The 22,787-nt window shown below is 31.8% G+C and overlaps 1 protein-coding gene across 5 annotated transcripts in view; it reads left to right on the top strand.

The window, feature by feature from the left end:
* LOC148621824 (vitamin D3 receptor-like) overlaps positions 1-22,787 on the top strand; it is a 112,325-nt gene that overhangs the window by 82,654 nt on the left and 6,884 nt on the right. For all 5 annotated transcript variants that reach the window (XM_088576594.1, XM_088576595.1, XM_088576596.1 and 2 more), the window contains 3 exons: positions 9,457-9,633; positions 14,483-14,600; positions 19,598-20,052. In XM_088576594.1, coding sequence (XP_088432720.1) covers positions 9,457-9,633; positions 14,483-14,600; positions 19,598-20,052 — 750 coding nt within the window. The remainder of the gene's footprint in view (positions 1-9,456; positions 9,634-14,482; positions 14,601-19,597; positions 20,053-22,787) is intronic.

Raw genomic sequence — 22,787 nt, 5'->3', positions numbered from 1 at the left:
ATATTCCTATCCATACTGATTCCTGGAGAGATAATACCAGTGGAAACTTCTCCTTTGATTACATAGGTACCATGATTTACATATTTACCCTGTCATTTGAAATTTATAAAGTTCTGATAAAATCATATTTTATGCTTTAGAATTGATAAATTGAAAACCATTTAATATTCACTATTTTCTTTGTTAGTTGTTGAAATCAGTCGTCAATGAGTAGACCCTTTCATGTCAATCTTTTTATAGAGATGTCTAAATTTGACGTGGCTGCAGAAATCTTATGATGTGATCTGCATAACATGGAGTTCGGGTGTCTTGTATATGCTCTATACCTCCCCTTTACTTTCCTATTAGGAGGTAAATTAAGTGTGTAAATGTCTCTAGTGAATGTTTATCTTGTCTCATGGTTGAAGACTACCAGTCATTGGTGAATCTGCTTTAGGTTATTCTGCTGACATTAAGTTTCTCTCAATTCTAGGTCTGTATATGTTGTTTATAGGTTTGTAAACTTGTTTGTATCTCGGCCAATGCACAGACCAGTAAGAATTCATACTGATACAGTACTGTAGCAGACACATTATTGTCAACATGGAATGTCATATAAGTTCACAGCCTTTTTATACTGTCAACTGTGTCCAGCTTATACATTAACTAATTCTGTTCTTGGTACTTTTGTTGAACTTTATAATCATTCAGATTTCTTTAGACAGGACATTTATAAGGTCTAGATTGAAAGAGGAAATCTGGCTTTCTGTGTACATTGATTGGACAACATATAGATTTTGGACTTTCTCTTTTGATAGTTCCCTTAGATTTAAATAGTTTGTAGTATGGTGTATGTTAAGTACTTTTATGGTATGGTATGCAGTATTGGTTACAAAGTTGTAGTCTTTGTTTTGTCCTGGAATTTTCTAGTTACTGAACTCTTACCCTTAACTACAGTTAAAGAAAAAAAAAATGAGAATGTCACTACATAATGACATCAATACACACACAGGAATTACTTGATAGTTTTTTTTATGGCTCTAGAAAGGGTATTTAAATCTTATTAGATATTATGGTACATTATATGGTCAACTTAAGATGTGGAAGACAAAATCTTGGGATATTTAAATAGGATAAGAGCCATTATATGTCTGTGGATTATGTTATAAATATAGAGCAGTTGAGCCGATCCTTTATAAGTGTGTCCTGTTGTCACATTTACAATCGTATGAAAACATATTTCATGATTTAAGCTACCTTCTTAAGTATTGTAAAATTCATTCTGTTCAGTCATGATTAATATAATGTTATTTACATATCCAGAAGTGACAATGACAATGAGAGATTGTTTGTCATTGAATAATACTTGTCTTACGACACTAAGAGAATTAAATATGGCGTTATTTGTATAACATGATTTAGGCTTATCTTGTTGAATCTTGTTGTGAAAACTTTGTAATCCAATCGATTTCTCAGCCTAGACCAGAAAATTTCCACAAGTCATTGACACATTAGTTGAAACATATGTAGTTGCAGGATTAATTTCCATCTTGAAAACAAAGATAATATTGTTTATGAAATCCAACATTGCAGTCATGCTTGCAATACTTTTTGTATTTTATGTTTTTCTTGGTAACTTGTAAATACAACTTTGCTTTTAACTATCTCATATATGATGTTGGTGAATTTCCCGGGTATGTTTTTTTTTCTAAGGTTTTATTTATTTTCCAAGGTACATATCTATTAGGCATAGTATTGACTTTGTTATTTAGGTTACATACGTTGACAAAGATTTATGGATGCTTTATAATTTAGCCCCTAGAAGCTGTTGTTATAATTTTTGTGTTGTTAATACAAGGAATAATTTAATCACTGCAGGATTCATAATGCATGTCATTTCTCCATAAAACACTTGATGACATGTAGACTAATGTATCAGTTGTATTGGTACTAATTTTCTTGTTTTGAAACTTAATTTGTAGAGGAAATTGAAGTTATAATAAATATGCCACCATGTTCTGTGAGAAGATTGTTATTGTTTGACTACTGTTAGAGTTAACCCATATTAAGTACAGTTTCTTTTACCTTTTATCCCTCATTAAAGTTGAAGCTTCTGTAACCATTACAGTTGATTAATTTTATGAACAAACCCCCTGATTTTTTCAGTAGTTGAACTTAGTACATGAGGTATTATCTACACTATTTACTTCAAATTATTTCAAGATGTTGATCATATTACCGTTGTGAGGATACTCTATAAACCTAAATAGGTACATTGTATAATTGTGTTGGTAGTTTTAAAGATCTAACTTATGGTAGAATGTTAGTAATGTGAAATTCATGTTGAAATTCTTCATTCAAACATTGTAAGCTACATGTATGTGTAAAACTAAGTAAAACTTTTATCAGAAATATTTGATGCAGCAAGGATTGAACCTTTTTATTATCATCACATCTATGGAAAAACCCAAAGTTCTTTATCGTAGGAGTAAAAGAACATGAACTTCACAATAAGTAAATTTTACTTATTCTTCATAATAGTACTTTTAAGTGTAAGTATTTATAAGAATGGAGAAAACAAAAAAACATGCATGTAAAAAGCCCACCAATCTGATAACATTTCACTTAAGGATGATTTCTCTTAATGTAAAGGCCACTATTTGAATTCTGCATCACTGGCTTTGTTCAGAAATTTTGCAATGAAATTAATTTGTTGACAGAGTTATCTGCCCATGAAATAATAAGTTTTCAGTGCATTTCAATGGAATTGGAACTCAATTTACCAAAACAAAATGGAAAGTCTTCTTCTATATCTTTGATTCTGATAGTACAAATAGTCTACAAAATTTCAAATGATGGTTTTTTTTCATACCATGTTTCACCGACTGCCTGATTCTAACAGAGACTGATACTTGAAAGTGTTGTAGTTGCTTGTCCTTGATAAATACAGACAGGACAATGAGAATCTATTAAGATTCAATGTAACATATTTATATCATCTTAAATCATATTAACTTCCTGTGATGTTTATTAAAAGTCACACCAAAACTTAAGGTTATAGTAGTTATACCAGGAAAGTTTTTCAGTGTTTTGAAATTTCTTAAGTTTTGATAGGAGTGTATTGTCAAATTTTCTCATATGTTGTTTTTAACATTAACTGTGGACATATATGTCTGTTAGTTTTTCATAAAAAAAGCAAGTCTGTTCTTAATGAACAGATGTAAGACAGGTGTTTTTGCCAATCAATAAGATTTCCAGAATGAAGTTGACTGCTGCCTCCACTACCAGACATTCATTGTACATGTTACTGTATATTAAAATCATACATACTTGGTCAAATGTTAATGATATATTTGAATTGTTAACTTTTATGGCAAAATTTTCCAGTAAGAGAGATATAATTGACCCTAGTGACATTGATTTACTATAGCCTTGTTAAGTTAACCATATTTATCAAGATATGGATTAAATAAAATGCTTCAGGAGAGTTAATCATATAAATATTTTAAACTGATGAAATTCTTCTGGTTCAATTTTGCCACAAAGGATTTATCAATAGTGTGATGATTTGATTGCCTTCTAAGGTGCAGCATGATATGGTCCAGATGTTATCAGTTTCTATAAATAGTAACAAAACATTAGTTGCCAGGAACAAGGAAAGTGAAGCATTAATTCCCATCAGCATGAAATATACATGTAGTGAGGTGAAAGATGGGTGGGCTAATTAGAGCTAAAACTGTTAATTTTTTTTTCATTGTGAAAAGACTTCTTGTAAAACCTACTTCCTAAAGTTCTAGAAAAGATTATTGACATCCTGATAACACTTGTGTAGGTTGAATGACTTTGAAACAGTCTTAGATTGAAGTTCAATTTTAGTAGCATTTCAATTTTATTCTAAAATCAGCTGTGGTGAAAGCAAAATGTACTTTTCTTTGTGGGTACTTGGTACTTGTTTTCACAAGGTTTTGTTTCCTGAATTTTTCATGTTTGATTAAAAGACACTGTCGTTTTGTTTTTTTTAAATGTTCAAGCATCTGTCAATTGTACTGGTACTTTTTACAGTACTACAAAGTTCATGAAAATAAGTTACCATTTATATGTTCTCAACATAGAAAAGTTACAGAACAGAGAACTGTCTTCATATGAGGAAAGAGTCATGTACTACTGAGAAAGTTCTTATATTCGTTGGTATCAGTTTTAGTGGTTTAAGGGAAAAGCACAATTTGCGGAATCTTGAATTTGTGGTTTTGATGATCCGGTCATACAATTTCAAGTAAGTAATCCTTTTTGTTTGGAACCCATATCGTGGTTTATCTTACTCACGAAATCAACGAAAATTGGTACTCCACAAACAAAAGTACTTTCACAGTATTCAAAAGACCAAAATGAATTTGTCTCGGAATGTTTGATACTATATGTCAAAAACTGGTAGTATCTTTCATTGATGATATAATAAGCCACAAACTTGCATCAACATATTTGGTTATATGATTATTTTATGTATCGAACTCAGAAAATGCTTAGGTATTGATCTGAAGCCCCTGAACAATAAAGCGATCTAACTAATTTTAGATTCATATCCTATCAGGAAAGCTGTTTTAATACATAAAAGCAATTCAAACTATTCCTTTCAAGTTAATGTTGCTCTTCTAGATGTGCTTTATAATAGGATAATTAAAAATTGGTTCTTTGTAGTAATTTATAATTTCTAAGGTGTGAACTGATCTAGGTCACTCATATATTTTCTTATTTTTAACTAACTTAATTAAAAACTGGGCTAGAAATTTATGGAGTAGGTTGAATGTATTTGTTCATTAATTATCAATTTGGCAAATTACACCAGTTTTGTCATCAAGAAATTGATGGTTTGTTTCAACAATGCAGTTTGAATAAAATTACCATGAAGATGCACACTGGAAGTATTTTCCTCCACTGAGACAGGAACTACAGAAATTTAAGTCAGAAATCAATAGCTAAGATCTTATTCAGTGGAATAATGTCAAAACGGGTTATTACTGTTGATACACCATAGGTTTTCTTGGGGGGAGTGTAAAGTTTTAATTCATTGTTATTTTTTCATAAACAACATTACAATTTTCTCAAAGTACTTAAAAAAATATCTTCAGATGATGTATAATGTGGTATGGTATTAATGAACGTAGCGTAAACTGACCCAAGACGGCATGCTCAAAATTTAAAAAAAAGTTTCTTTTGCCATAGCCTGACCAATCCATCACCCACCCACTTATAGTCAATTTTTTTGCCTCAAATTTTTCTGATTTCCAGATTTTTTATTTGTTTTGTTTTTTTTTGTCACTTCAAAAGCTGTTTTGATTTTATTGATAAGTGTTAAATCATAAACAAGAAAGAATATTAGTAATAGTAGTCTAACTGTTAAAAATGGACATCTTTGATAATTTAATCTTTAGTTAATTAGAGCTTAGACTTGCATGTAGTATGAAGTTGTTCACCTACAATGTACCTACTCACCCAGTTTTTGTTGAGCATTCAAGCTTTTATGGCTTACAGAAATATTTTTAAGTGTGGCCCTAACCTGTTATTTTCATGCATTTTAAAAAGCTCAGCAGCAGGATATGCCAGACAACTGAATAAATTTATATTTGATACCCAGTTCTGGTGTAATCTCCTCAGTATATTAACCTGATTGACATGTTATTAATGAATGGAAATGAAGCCTTACCACATGCTGTCTAGGCAGGCCACATGTATTGTACAGTTTATGTCTTTGTATGGAGCATTCAATGGCATACCTTGGGATTTCCAATGTTCAATTGACATTTTGTTCTCAAATTATGCACTTATAAAAAATGATCGATTTTTGCTTCCTAGAGGAAAACTAAAATGTCATATTACAAAATGTACATGTAGGTTAACCTCCCCCAATAATGTTTCTTCTGTACAATTTCACAGAAATTTTGTATGGTACTCCTTTAAAATGGAAGTACAAAAACTTTTTCCTGGCATAATATTCCTCTGTTGTGTGAGTACATGAACATGAAATGATTTTCCCTGGCGGAATATTCCACTGTAGTGTGAATACATGAACGTGAAATGATTTTCCCTGGCATGATATCGCACTGTAGTTTGAGTAGATTTTGTACATGAAATGAAATGAGTTTTCCGTGACATGGAATTCCCCTATACTGAGTACATGAAAGGATTTTTTCTCTGGTCCTCTGAGATTTTTGTCTGGGAGATATTTTGTTTTGATACAACAATGAAGAGATAGTATGGATGTGCATAAATAATGGAATACATAAGTTTCATTTTACATTTTGTGTTGGTGGCAAGAACATTCCATTCTCCTTGTATTGCTATATAGTAGTCATTGCTAATTGACTTCATCATTCAATCATGATAGAAATAAAATAGATACCTTAACTAGCTTATGAATCTTATGAAAAAAAATGTTAAAACTTGCTTTAGAGCTCACTAGGTGTACAAATGATGAATATACATTTGTAGTAAGAAGTAGTAGTGTTTCTTTCAGTATACCTCTATCTATCCTTGGCAAACATTGCTATTTGATGAATTTTTCTTGACTTAATTGTACTGGATCAGGATAACAAATAAATGAGATGTCAAATGAAAGTGTTGTTAGATATGGTCGGTACTCCTCTCTCTGTATTGGGTTTGACAGGCAGACCTGTTATTGAGTTCCTTGATAAATAGCAACACTTTTTTGTTGCCTGAAAGGATCAATTGAAGAATCTTTACAGCACTAAATGATGCTCCTGGAACAGGAAACCTAAAATGTATTTTTCATCCATGGCTTTGTATGTTTTTGTTGTAAAATAGCCTCCAGGAATTTTTTCTTAGAAAATCTTGTGTTTCAGAAGCTGGTTTCTTTGATCTTCTGTTTTGTGAATTCCCATTAATGAAATGACTTCAGAACATGCAAAAATATTACGAAATGGCATATCAAAAGGAATATTGAATACTGTGGAGGCTACCATTTCTTTTTAATGATCTGAGAAGTACATGTACAATGGAAAAAATTAAATTGTGGTATATTGTGTTAGTATTTAATTCTAAGTATTTAAGGACTGAAACTTATTTCATTCTACTGGTTGATACCTAATTAAGAAAAAATAAATTACAACCTATAATAGAGCATTTCTTCGCATAAAGTACTGTTCTTTAGGTTTTGCATATTGATTTTATCGGTTGTCTGTTGTTTCTCATTGTGGCACAGAACCATAACTGGATCATTAATAGAAATATGAATTTAGTTTCTGATTGTATTTGTTCACAATATGCATCAGATGCAATGATAGGAATTATATGCAGTTGTTGTAACTGTGTTCGACCTGAAATGCTAAAATTAGAATCTTGCTCATAAAAGGGCTTGTAAGTCTTGTCATGTGACCTAGTGAACCAATAAGAATGGGTCCGTAACTCTTATAAAAAAGCATGGGATGTAGTTTACTAGTCTTGTTAATAAAAACCTCTTAATAAAAAACTGTATCGGAAATTGAAATTGCGTGCCATACGTTATTTCCTGATGAAAATTATAAGTAAAAAGAATAAATTTTACTGCATCGGCTATCTTTTTTAAGATACTACTTGCTTGTAAATATGATGATAAGAATATGATGCTTAATTATTTCTATACTAAATTTAGTTTTGTTCTCTTGGTTTTGTTATAACATGAAATAGAAAAAATTATGATGACTGTGCATCATATTGATGTACCTGGAAGTAGCAATCTATAAACAAATTAGTCTTTGGTTGTGAATGCCTCCAATAGCAGAAATTTCAGATGAAGCATACATTAAGAACAAGACTTGCATGCCCTAGTGGCGATATAATATCACAAGAACATTCCAATGATCTAAATTATCAGAATATTTGGGTTAGATAATGGTAGTACTGAGTGATGTAGGTTAAATGCCATATTTTAAATCAGAATGTGAATGTTCCTCTTGAGATATCAGTATGAAACCAGTCAGTGAACCCAATTTATTTGGATTGTATCAAATGTTTTTGCTGGATGTCATTATCTATATGAATAGCATTAATTATAACTGGTGGCCAAAAATATCATAAGATTCTTTGTCAAAAACATCTGAATGTCTTGGTAAGTTTAAAAAAAAACAAACAAAATTGTTTTGTTGGGAAGGGGTGAAATTAAGAAGGAACTAATTGTATCAACTACCATAGCTGTAATATTTACTTCGAAGATGCTCATACATGTAGGTGTTAACATTTGAAAATTCTGAAGTGGGTGATTTTCTGATTTACATGCGTTCACAACATTTTTTGACAAGTATTGAAGTAAATTCAAAATAAGATAGGGGTAAAGGAGAATGTTCAGAATGTATCAAAATCAGCCCCTAAAACTGAAGTGTTTTAAATACATTTGAAAATGCATAATTCACTAGTTGAATACATGCCTTTGTGAAAAACAAAGTTTCATTGCTGCTAATGCATATGTTGCACTAGAATTGTTGATGAAAATAACGCAGAATTAAAACATTTAGCTGAATCGTGTTAAAATAGCTTATTTTATGAGACAATTTTATATAGAAAATATAGAGCGCATTTGCTGAACTCTTTGATATTTATACAAAATAGCCTTCTGTATCATCACAACTCCTGACAAAAGATTTTGTTGTTCTTGGCTTCCACTCTATATTTTTGGATTAAAAAACTACTCAAAGTACTCTCATTTTTGTGAAAATACTTGGAAAACTGTGTAGAAGTAGAGTTTTGTGCCCGCCTTGTGACTAATTGTCACACAGCAGCTTGTATTTTCTGTTTATTAGTATGCAGATAGTATTTTAGCTTTAAAATAGAAAATTACAAATAGTAAGTTTAAACTTCGACAAAATAGTAGGTCAGAAACTAGTGTTAGTGAATTTACCCCTTTATGAATGCGGTTAAATCTCCCATTTTCACACATGGTATTAGTGGGAAACTGTTGAAGTTTTCATTAATTATCAGGAGATAACCACCAAAAGCAGTAGACTTTCACGTATGGAAGCATTGGAGCAATACCAATACTCTGTGATTTCAGTTTATCTGTAGCATTAGAGCAGTGCTTATGAAGTTTCAGTATAAAATCTTATAAATTATAAATCTTATAACCATATCATTAAAACAATGTTGCATAGTTTCAGTATGTAACCTTTCCGTAGCATTGCAGCAATGCAGTTTAGCATCAGTATGTAATGTTCCCAAAGCATCGAAGCAATGCTGTGCAGTTTCAGTATGCACTCTTACTACAACTGTTTATTGCATACCATCATTGAAAGACCTTCTCCATAAATTTGCTCTTTTACCTTACTTATAACAGACATTTCTAGGGTGTTTAATAATGAACAGAATTGTATATTGTAAGTGGTCTGTATTTCATTTTATATTTCTACTTTTTGAAAATAACACGAATAAGTTGTTGAATGTACATGTATATATACATGCTTAGTTATATGTTGTTTTTTCTTGTCCTTGCAGTACTATTCAGGATCTGAGAGTGCTATGAAAAGAGAACAGAAGAGGAGACCGAAACCTAAAGATGGTACAGTACTAGTCTGTGGAGTTTGTGGAGATAAAGCCCTAGGCTATAACTTTGATGCTATTACATGTGAATCCTGTAAAGCTTTCTTTAGAAGAAATGCCTTAAAAACCAAGGTAGGAGATTCAAATCAATAAATAACTCTTGTTCTGTGATGAAAATTTCATCCATAATTTGTATTATTTTCCCTTAGATCTTGTTGACAAATATTTCTCTATCTCTTGTACATATACTGAATATTACATGTCAAAATCTGTATCACATGCTGTATCAACCCAAGACCCCTATATCACTGCAAGGGCCACCGGCCCATGGATGATATAGGAGTCTCAGGTTGATACAGCATGTGATACAGATTGTCACATGTCATATTCATTATATCATATATTTTAACCATACTCCAAGTATGGTCTGTGAAACGTGACGATGTAGGTTTAGGGGTGTGATATAGGTCTAGAGGTGTGATATAGGGTATGCGATATAGGTCTAGAGGTGTGATATAGGGTATGCGATATAGGTCTAGAGGTGTGATATAGGGTATGCGATATAGGATAGACGAGTTGAAACAAACGCTTATAATGCATATACAAAAAGGTTATATTTTAATCTGAATATATGATATAACAAGATTTTTTAAAATATCTGTCAAAACATTAGATATTAGATGCCATCAGATTTTCTTTAAGAGTTATGAATGAAAAATACCAAAATTGGATTATCAATAAACAAAATAATAGCTAATCAAGATTTTGATACTCACAATATCATATGGAATATCTGAGCTCATGCTGATACGCTTTTTGAGATATTCCGTAGATTGTCAGTATCAAGAGTTTCTATTATAAGTAGAACAATGCTTCGAAGTTCGGCATTCTGATGGGGAATTTTTCTATAAGCATCAGAGTGGGAGCGTCAAGTCTAGTATGGATGTTTCCTTTATATAATGCAGAAAAGTGTTGTCACTGTAGCAGTTTGTTGAAATACAAATCTAGTTAATATCTGAAATTACTTTCTTTACATCATTTAGATTTTGGTGGCAGTTGAAAATCAAAGACAGGTCTTCAAAATCACTAATCGTCATATATTCTCAGCCACTGGTTTTGTTTTATTTTCAACATCTGAAATGGCATGAATCGATATGCTCTAAAATTGTGTGACTTTCACTAGAATCTTGGTTCCTTTGATATGATTACTCTAACCATGATTCCCTGAATGATTTCAAGCAAAACAACTGGTTACCAGGAACCAGATTAAACATCAGGCGATGGCTATATAGATATTGGGGCCCTGAAAATGTATATGACCTATTTAGTCAACTGTAACGAGCCGGTGATTGAATTGGAAACTGGGTAATATTACATAAATTCAATGCTAACCGATCATTTCATCTTTTAATATGAACTTCCCATTCTCATACAAGCAAAAAACATGTATAGACATGTGTATATTTTTTTAAAAGAAGTACATTTTAGCGATCTTTAGGTCGCTTATGATATTAATCAGGGAACCAGATTAATAACCAGATAAAATAACTGGCAATGAATACTTATAGATGTCGGGGCCCTGCTATTGTATATGACCTATACAGTCCCCTGTGCCTGAATCAGAAACTGGCTAATGTTAAATGCTTACCGATCATTTCATGTAAACTTTCTGTACTGATACAAGCAAGAAACATATGTAGAACATATGTGTATGATATTTTAGAGGTATATTTTGTCTTGTATGAAGCTAGAACTATGACTCAATGGCGGTTAACACAGCACAGATCTGGAGCATAATGTGGAGTAGTAATATATAATTATGCAAATCGAATGTGATTATTAAGCACTGAAATTAAGAGTGCAAGAAGTTGCTTACATATTAGCGACTTAAAAACATGTTTTTGAAAATCAAAATTACATACTGTCTCATTTAGAATCTGTAGTATATTATATACATGTTGTATTAGTGGTTAGGAGTTATGTTGCTAATGAAAACAAATTTGTCAATAGTGTATGATCAAATTTGATACCACATCATGATGTTTCTATGTACACATTTTACACCTACCGCACACAGTCATGATAGAAATATTAAAATTCATAGCTGAAAATAAATATACTAAAAAAGAATATTAATGAATTAACATAAAAGTGAATTGAATGTTAACAAATAGAAGAAATTAATATTGATAAGTAAGATGTTAAGATCTATAGAGCTATTTAATACTTCAAAAGGCCAAAAAATTCATTTTGTTAGTATTAATTTTCATGGTAAGAGGAAAAAAAACTTTTAATTGGAGACTCGAATGTGTGGTTCACGTGTCAATAAAATGAAAATAAAATTGGAGTATTATCACTGAAGCAAAGCTATTTTTACTCAAAATTATGAATGAAAATTTTCTTTGTAATAATTTTTTTGGACACATTTTCCAACACAGACCCTTGATACCTTAGTTATCATAATTAGTAGTACAATACATACATTATATTTGTCATGGAATCAAGATTCCTGTTTTCAGATTTTGATTATGACTGAAAGTTCTGGTAAGCCAAAATTCTTGTGAATGAAATTTGAGGTCCCATTGCTAGTTGAATGATAAGCAGAAAGTGGTAAAATGCCAATTCTAGTATGATGTGCTTCAAAGCTCTTTAGACCATAGTCATGGAAAAAAAGTGATAAACACATGATTAACATTTAATGCAGCACGTGTGATGCATCTATTAAAAAATATGAAGAAACTAGTCCTATTTATGATCTTATTTAGCCCATCATTATTGCTTGCAGTAAAACAATGTGACATAAATGGCCAGCCTGTGTTAAAACAATGTGACATAAATGGCCAGCCTGTGCTAAAACAATGTGACATAAATGGCCAGCCTGTGTTAAAACAATGTGACATAAATGGCCAGCCTGTGTTAAAACAATGTGACATAGATGGTCAGCCTGTGTTAAAACAATGATAAAATGGAGTATCCATGATTTATTTCTTAAGTTTAGAAAACACCACTTTTACAACAACCAGTATCAGTGTAAAGATGAGAAAAGCTGAGAATACTGGAAGTCACTTACAATTTACTGACTATAAATGACTCGGATAGCCCTAATGTAATATGTGACTAGAAAACAATTTATATTATATTTATATATATTTAATTAAACAATTAAGGATGACAGGATGTTGAACGCTCAGTATGGCTTCTTTCTCTGTGTCACTTGAGTGATACCTAAAGAGCAGACTAACTGAGTAATCATTCATCTAAATTTCCTGGTACAACCACCCATGAAAGCCATGAAAATAAGTACCCAAGGAATAAAGAGTAGTCTTGTTTCCTGCAACTAGCAAGAAATAAAAATGGGTAGGTAGGTAGTGGAAATACTCTTCAACAACATTTACATTGAGTTGATGGGAAAATAATCTTTAATGGTGTTTGAGCCAGAAAGCCCATAAAATGTTCAGGGTAGCAGGAAACAGACATATTATTGTTTGGCCTCACACCAAGTCATATGATCTATGTTGGTTCTTTACAACCTGAACTGTTGCACACAGCAACATGTTCCACAGGATCACAGTTAAGTGAATGACATAATTAAGGAAAACAAATCTTGTCAATTGCAAATGATCTGCTCTCCAAATGTCAAACATGTTATAAATGTCTCCTGATAATGAGGAAATGGATTTCAAATTTTATACAAGAAATATGTTGGAAAATTGAGGTCATTGGGCACATTATTGTTAAGAACTTGTACTTTTTAATTATCAATTATAACAGGAAGTACCATGTACCTAGTTTCTTATTCTATCCTGCTGTAGAATGTAGTCAGAATAATTGAAAAATTTAACAGAATTTCAGAAGATGAAATGGAAGATACCATATTGACCAAAGACACCAAGATTTTTTAAGATAGTAATAATCCCAAATTCCCCAGGGCAGTAGGGTAAGACAGTTAGAGAAAATAACAAACAATTAAACATCACAAAATAAAAGGGCAGATCCAGTTTTGTATGAAAATTAAAATTGGTTATCTGGTAGATCTACATCAACAAATCTGAACCACTTGATTGGAAGAGAACCCTTAGTACTGTGTACCAAGGTCAGAAAAACACTAGAGCTGCCTATACCTACCTTGAAGTCTTATTAAATTAGTCAAATGAGAAATGTCAGCTTAAATTTCAGATAGATTTTAAAATGAATGAGACCTTAACAGCTGCATTTTTTATGGGTAATTTAAAATTTACTGCACTGAAATTTTGCATTTCTTAAGAGACATTTAAATAATGTTAACATTGTTTGAATTGGCATTTAGAAATCTTTTAAGACATGATGACACAGGGGTTTAGACATGTTTTGTTGAAGAGTAAGGTAAAGCAGGCATTGAAATGTTGGAGTAGATAGTCCAATGCTATACACTCCTATCCACTCTGCCTTTGTTCCCTTCAAGTATCAAAGGAAATCAAATACAGACAGAACAGTTCAGTTATATATCTTAACATAGCAATCCATTTGTGCTCAATTTAAATCATCATAGAAAATATTCTGACATGTATAACAAGCACACGGTCTGTTTGTCTGTTGGTAAAACTACTCATATTTTGATGATATTCACTGTGTCATGAACCACCTGTGTATGTGATAGTATTCTGGTTTACAATTTAACTGGGCTGTTGATAATTCTATTGAGAAGATGAAACCAGGCGAATTCACCATTCAGTGTACAGAAAAATGATGAAAATTTGGATTTAGTCTAATTGCTTATTCCACTTCAACTAGTGGTTACATCCAGATGAAACTGATTATAACTCTTGAAGACATAGCATTTTCATGGCTTCCTACACCCAAAGTGGAGAATCTTACATTTATCTTAACCTAGTAATATATCATATTTTATGTTTTCTTAGATTTGTTGATAACTGTTTGATAATTTTATTGCTGTTTCAACTACATATTTAATATATTTTTTTCTATTTTGGATAATTTCCAGGTTTTCACGTGTAGCTTTGATGGGAATTGTAAATTGGACACGCACACTCGGAAGTTCTGTTCTGGTTGTAGGTTGAAGAAATGCTTTGATATTGGCATGCGAAAGGATTGGATTCTAAGTAAGTATAACTGGAAAACAATACTCTTACATCACAGATGTCTCGTTACTGGGAAAAAATCTGATATATTTACGTCAGCCATAACCATGACATAATTCACACATATGAAATACATGCATTATGTTCCTTCCATGTTATCTTAATATCTGTCATTCTGTATGATATTGGTAGAGAATGAATATGTTTATATCAAGGATAGTTGTGAGGAGAGTGATATAGAACTGGTATAGGTTTTCTCTTCCTGTGAGCAGATGTTCATTCCATGGAATCATCTCTTTTATCTGTTATTATAAACCATATTGTCAGGTGATTAATTGAGACAACCATAGAATTTCATTGTCACTTCTATTTGTCATGATTGTTGTCACCAAAGAACCACTCTCTATGGTCGTATGTTACAATGAAGAAAAATTCTTCATCAATGTCTGATGATGTAGAAATTAAGCATCAAAATCCCTATGGATTAATTTGATAGCATTTATATATGTTTATTAATATTATGTCTCCTAAATCTTATTTAATGGATGGAATTATAGTCTAATACTTTTTATCATTTAATATTATTTAAGTATAGAATGATAACAACATTTTTATTTTATTTTAATTTTTTTTATAAATAGTGGTAATGAAATTGATTATGTTAGAAAGCCTGTTTGTATAGTATTTCTTTTTTGTGCTTGATGGTATGAAATATCAACTAGTTCAAGATCTACATGTGAATTATATCTGGCTATATGAAAGAGGTGTTTCATCAAACATAGTATAGAGCATTGTATATTGTTCTTTTGTGTGTCATTAACATACATACATGAAAAACTGGTGCTTGCACACAAATTATCTTAGATCTTACCTCTACTATAGGACAAGAGTCTAGTTTCACTATTTCATTGACCTTTGATTTAAACTTGCCGTGTATTAATTTCTATGCAAATAAGCTTTTAATGTGACTACTTTATAATCGACAAGAAACTCTTGTTATAATCGACAAAATATAGAAATCTATCACATCCGATTCTTATTTTCTACCTTTCAGTAGAATAGAGCATGTACAACTTTTTTACCAATTTTTTGGGACTTTCCATAATATTTTACAAGGAAGTCTGTTTTAATGGTTGGCACTTGGCTCATGGCAAGAAAATCCTGTTCTTTAAAATTACCATTCTACAGATTGATTAAAAAAAATAAAACATCAAGCATTAATCTGATTAATTCAATTGATAAGTAATGCACTGAAGAAAAAAAACAAAATCAATTTTGATAATCCAGACAATGAAAGAATGAAATGACCACTGATTTTGAGTCTTTTTACACTGTTTTTTGTTAACTTCAGTAGTCATTGTTTGTTCCCACTCACTACCTGCTGGAAAATCATATTGCTGTAAAACTAATAATACTGAAAAATAATAACTATGGAACACTAATTATACTTAAGGAGTGGGTGTGATGACACTTAATCACCATAACTAAACATTGGTAATTAGCACTTTTACAATTTTCATATTAATAAGCCATTAAGATGACAATACTTTATAGTATATTACATTGGTTATGTGTGTTAATGACCTTTTTACAGTAGATATTGTTTTATCTGTTTCATCGCATGCTTTTAGATGTTTGGGAAGTTGCGTTGCTTACCCTTCACTACAGCCTGGCACCCATATGAAAAATTGGGATTTTTTTGTCTTGTGTCTCTTCAGCCTCTTGTTTAACATGAATCCTGCTACTTGAAGCCAGGGAAAACTGAGGATTAATTATGTAGATTGAAGTAAAAATCAAACCTAATCCACTCCTAAAGTCAATTTTTCATTCATATTCAATGAATAGGGGATGTTATTCAGGAACACAACTTTCTTCTTATCATTAATGATTTTGTATTAGATCAGGATATAAAGCTGTTGTAACATCCAGTGTCACAATATTGTCCAAGTTGCAATGTAGTTGGCTCCCACTGACAAATCTTCCTGTTCAGATCTACTACCAGGGAAAAATGGGTTAAAAATTCAATTGTGTATTTGGTCCATTTAAAAGTATCATGGTTCTTGACTTACTTTTTGATCAACCTTTTGTATAAAACAAAGCCAAGATACATTGTATAATTAATATTTGTAGAAGAGTATATCTGTTCTAGTGTTAAATGTCTGCACTATTATCCTTTTCCCAGTAATACAGGAACTTATAAACATGTTATAGTCCTGTCCTTGAGCGATGCAAACTTGTCCTTTTTAAATCTTCTTGCAAGTATTTTTACAGATATGTACACAATGTATTAGTGTGACTAACACTCTTTCTAATAAGTTGATAATAATAGACTTGTTAGTAACACATATTTTTTTCTGCTTCTGAAATAAGTTTGCAGTACATTATTAGATGTTTCAATTTAGCTAGCAGTCTTCAGTATAGAAATTTTTTCACATGGGATCTTATTGGCCCCAATAACCACTGCATGGGCCACAACTGGAAATTTGGGTTAATGTCTTAAGACAACAGACACCAAGTCACACATATGATTAGTCTGAAAAGGAGGCAGAATAATGACAAACTTATATCAGGTCATGTTATACATCGCCTGTGCCTCTATGTTCTGAAATTAGTACACCAAGAAAATAAATAGCCTCTGTTAATAGTTTTAATGACTCGTTTTATACTTATCATAGTCATACGAAAGCCATTCTTTGTACATGGTATATGACAGTCATCATGGTTTGGACAGTGCAATGATTGATTCTGTTGATGGAGTCCAGTTTTTGACATCATCGATTAGGTTTACTTTGCTTACAGTTATTTTCTTGTGGATGTAACTCTTGGAAACTGCTTGATGGATTTTATTCAAGTTTTGTAGGATTGTTAGACTCCATATTTAGTTTATCATATGGTGTCACCGTTTTGACTCGACAAATTTTACAGGAGTTATAGGATTTTCTTTTTTCAGCAGCAGGGGACATTTGTCTGCCTGTTGCTTGTTTAAAAGGGAGTAGATAGTGTTTCCAATTTACTACAACCTATTTAATAAGTGTCCTTACAAAACAATAAAATGTTCAGTAATTGACTACTTTTCTAATGTATCAGAGACACTATATTGCCAAGATAAGGTGAACTGTATATTTAAACAATATAACATTGCTGGTTTTAATGTATTATAAGTTTACTGATCCATCAATCTAATGTTTTACTTCATGTTGTTGTAAGTCAAATTCATCTTTGTCATGCACTTTATTGTATACTCTTCAGAAAGAGTACAACTGCTTGTAATTCTTCTGCTAAATTTAGGAGGGAAAAATTGTAATTTGTACTGATATTGATTATCTCTTAACCAGTGTTCTTGTATTTTTGACAAATTCAATTTTCCATGGGAAAGCTACACATTAAGTTCAGTTTACCCACTATCAATTTCAGTTTTCCAAACTCAACAAACACTTTAAACATTTCAGTTTTTTTCACTTTCCAAAGGGAAGGTGGGACCTTGAAACTGACTTTTCCAATTGACAGGAAATGAGAATCCTACTGTTTTACCCTTCAGACATGTCTGGAAATCTTGGAACACTCTTATATCCTTTTTGTGATGAGGTCAGACATGTCTGGATGGAAATCCTAGAAAACTGTTGAACCCTTTTCTGTGGTGTGCTCAGACATGTCTAGATGGGAATCCTGGAACACTGTTGAACCCTTTTCTATGGTGAGCTCAGACATGTCTGGATGGGAATCCTAGAACACTGTTGAACCCTTTTCTGTGGTGAGCTCAGACATGTCTGGATGGGAATCCTAGAACACTGTTGAACCCTTTTCTGTGGTGAGCTCAGACATGTCTGGATGGGAATCCTAGAACACTGTTGAACCCTTTTCTGTGGTGAGCTCAGACATGTCTGGATGGGAATGCTAGAACGCTGTTGAACCCTTTTCTGTGGTGAGCTCAGACATGTCTGGATGGGAATTCTAGAACACTGTTGAACCCTTTTCTGTGGTGAGCTCAGACATGTCTGGATGAACAAGTATGAAATACAACTAACATGACAAGTGTGAGGGTGGTGAATTAAACATTTTACCTGTTTCTTTGATTGAAAACAAACCTCTCAAAAAAACATATCCACATGGAAGAAACTTTAACCGACCACTCCCCCCCCTCCAAACATTACAAATTCTACCCTAAGATACTCTAACCCTCCAATCTACCCCATTCTCCTCCAAACATAATAAAATCTACCCCTTATTACTTTAATTCCTTGTTTTTGATATTAGACTGAATTAAGAATTGAGATATACAATGTACTAAGAAAAACATAATTTAGATATAAATGATTGATAAACTGAATGAAAGAATGTGTTGAAGATACAATGGCTTTCCCATATTAGTATTTATATCAGTTAACAGAAAGTTCTACCTATTATGATATATTACCACAGATGTAGAACTGTATTATATAATTATAGATAAGGGGAGATATCTTAGTGTATTTATACCAAGGAAGTCAGTCTTTTGGGATGTTTCCTGACAACATGTTGCTTTTCCCATTGTGAAATTACTGAAAAGGTTTAATATTAAACAAATAACTTTTTTATAATTTATATAATAATCATCATGAATACTAATATGTTATGTGTACCATCTAAATCAAATATCATATATTTATTGTTTCCAATAAAGCACATTTATTTTTCATTTATTGAGTAGTTTTAATGTCTACCTTTTCTTCAATACCGATTCTCCCTACCAGTCTGTCATTTAAAAAAAAAATAGTGTTCAGTTTTCTTGCACATGCACTATTGAGTCCAGACAGATGTTGTAAATTTATACATGTATGAATTAAATATGTTTATTCAATTGTGTATGATTGATACCCTTACTGCACTTGTATTATCATAATGTGAAATAAATACTAAATATGAAAAGGCACACATGTTTTTTTTTTCTTCAAGTTTATGCAGTTGTATTGTAATTTTCAAATGTTTTGAACCAACATGTATAAAGAACAACTTTTGATGATGGTTTATTGTATGTGTAGGTGAGGAACAACTTGCCAAGAGAAAAACTAGTACAAAAAAACAAGAACAAGTACCAAACCCAAACAAAACTAAACAGAGAAAAGTTGAAGACTCTCCCTGCAGTAGTGAAGACTTCATAACATCAAGTACTAATTATATATCAGATGATTCTAATACTGGTAAAAGTCCTATGGATGATTTATCTCCCCTGAAAAGTGATTTAGAAGATGAAGACTTTATTATACCACTGTGTGAAGAGTACCGTAAGGAAATAGAAAATCTAGAAGTGCAGTATGGCAACGTGTTTGATTCTGGGTACACAGAAGAACAGGTTCAGAAACTGACTGGTGACCCTAGGTCTCCTGATGAGCTCTTCAATATGACTGATATTTTCATAAGGCGACTCATCAAATTTGCCAAACATATTCCAGAGTTCAGGGCCTTGCCTCAGGATGACCAGATTCATTTACTGAAGGTTAGTATTTCACTTCATAAAATGTTTTAAATAAGATATAGTGCCTGTTTTAAAATGACAAAAAAAATTGCTGTTCCATATTAATGTTATGCAGTTTGTGTTGTCCATGGATTTAGTTGCTGCACAATAACTTTAGTACAAGTGTATAGATCTCTGAAATTTTGTGCCATAAATTTCCATTCTATATTCCTAGTTAGTCAGGCTGTTACAATCAAACAGTTTTCTGGTTTTAGCACTATAATTTGATGAAAAAATATGTAGATCTCTTTAAAATTGTACCACAAGGTTTTTTCTATAGAAGGATGTTTGGGATTGATTTCTCCAACACAGTCGGTATAGTATCGCTTTTTACCCTTCAACCTTAAAGACGTTCTTCCATGGAAACGCAAGTCACCTGATTGCAATTGTGTTTCCTGATAGGTCAAATGCTGATAACTGCATTGAAAATTGAAATTGCTTGCCATGTGTTATTTCCTGAATGAATTGTAGAAAGTTATAAGTAAAAAGAACAAATATTATTGTGTCAGCTGTCTTTTTTTTTAAAGATAGTACTTGTTGTAGTTATATTACCTTAATCATTAGGATAAAAGGGATATGACAATCATGTTTTATCTAATTTGATACAAATTGGTTTTTTTTAAATGTACCATATTATTGCATTTTGGGATTGATTTTGGGGATTATGAGTAAATAATTCTGATCATGAGATTCTTCATGCTTATAGATGTTCTTGATTGGTCGAGAAAATCTTTGCCAGAAAGTTCATACTTGCATGAACTTCCCCAGATCGTTCATGCATGCATGAACCCCAGTCAACCTGAAACCAATATGGTGGCCATGTAGTTTGAAAGAGTGTGGCAACGAACTAAACAGCATAATATAGCCATAAGAATAGTTTATTATATCCAAATTGATTTTACTGGGCAAATTTGTTTACATAGAGTAATTTCCGCTTGGGGATAGAAACTTATAAATGCTTCAAAATCTAACTACAAGTTAATTCGCCCCAAAATTAAATTGTCCCAGGACTAGATTTCATAAATACACATACAGGTTCAACACATTTAAAAAAAAATGCCCAAATGTCGGGATAGATCTCTCTACTCCCAAACATTACATGAATGGCCTTTGATTGAGTTTAGGAGGTCCAAGATCTTAAATAATACAATGTCTCTTCTGGTGGTTCTTGTGAACTGAGGGTTGAATTGACTGATGCCATTGACTAAAATAATACAATGTCTCTTCTGGTGGTTCTTGTGAACTGAGGGTTGAATTGACTGACACCCTTGACTAAAATCATGTGATGTCTGCTTTCGTTGATGTTTTTCTCAAACTGAATACATATGCTACACTTTGAATTGCTATTAAATTGTTTGTTATAACATATGATTGTAAAAAATCCAACATGGCACAAAGATAATGACATTAGAGATGTAATTACTGTTCAATAGATCTATCATAATGACACATTGTGTCTAATAATACAAAAAATTGGGCACAATATGCCCATTCTAGTGATAATTGCATCTATTTAGATTTAATATGTATAATCAGAATGGTGAATGCCATTAAAGCCGTGCCATCTGGTAAAACAAAGTATTATTTGAATTTGGAACTGTTTTGAATTTAAACAAGTACTATCTTTAATAATAGAAAGCCGACACAGTAAAATTCTGTTTACTTAAAATTTTCTACATTTCGTTAAGGAAATAACATATGGCACGCAATTTCAATTTTCAATGCAGTTTTGTTCGAACACCACAAAGTTGTCAGTATTTGACCAATCAGGAAACAGAATTGCGATCAGGTGACTTGCGTTTCCATGGAAGAGCGTCTTTAAGGTCAAAGGGTAAAATGTGAAACTATACCGACAGTGTCGTAAAAATGAGTAACTTAACAATTTCTTAAATAAACATAACTTAGACATGCCATCATGGCTAAGGAGAGGTTAGTTAGATAGTTAACAGCTGGGAAAAGTTACTACCCTCCCCCATTTAGTCATGAAGGGGTTAGTCGCTGAAAAGTTTTTTTTTAACTTGTTCTCTGAATTCCATTAATAATTCTAAATCAAAATCAAGTTTTGGCTTGCTTTCAACATCAAGGCGAATTCAATGCTCTGCTAAACTTATCTTCCAATCAATCAGTGATTTTCTCATTTTCACCATAAACCCTGGCATAGATATAAATATGGACCATCCAGAACTTTAAAAAATCAAATTTTAGTGAGCTGAAACTAGAAGATTTTAGATTGATCATACTGCACCCTGCAAAGTATTTTATTTCTAAAAAGTTTAAGTTAATAAGCTATTTTTTTTTTTTTTTTTGTTAATCTGGTGTAAGTTGTATAAGTAGCTGTTATTGGCTTATGTTTTTTTTAATAGGACTTTGAAAAATAAAATGCCTTTTTTGACTGCCTTTCTACTCCTGACCTCCCTGTATCATACTGATTTTTTAGGTTTATTTTATTTAGTTGTAACCAAGAAGTATAGGAAGGTTTAATAAAATTATTAAAGTGAAGTTAATTTGCATATTTAGTTTTATGTTCCTGATACAACTTGATGCGTTATTGAATGTACTGGTACATGTTTAGGGATAATAAAAATCAATCATGTTTGCTGTCTATTCAGTATTTGTAGTTAAGCATAAACCTATATAATATGGGTATGGCTTTATGAATTTTTTTAATTTCACTTTTTATTTTATGGTAATTTCTAATTTATTTTTTCAAGAACATT

Source organism: Perna viridis, chromosome 3 (assembly GCF_037379345.1).
Source record: "Perna viridis isolate PV_CMFRI_1.1 ecotype Kerala chromosome 3, ASM3737934v1, whole genome shotgun sequence".
In the NCBI taxonomy this organism is placed as follows: domain Eukaryota; kingdom Metazoa; phylum Mollusca; class Bivalvia; order Mytilida; family Mytilidae; genus Perna; species Perna viridis.
The sequence above is the reverse complement of the archived record's forward strand: the minus strand, read 5'-3'. Positions and strand labels throughout refer to the sequence as shown.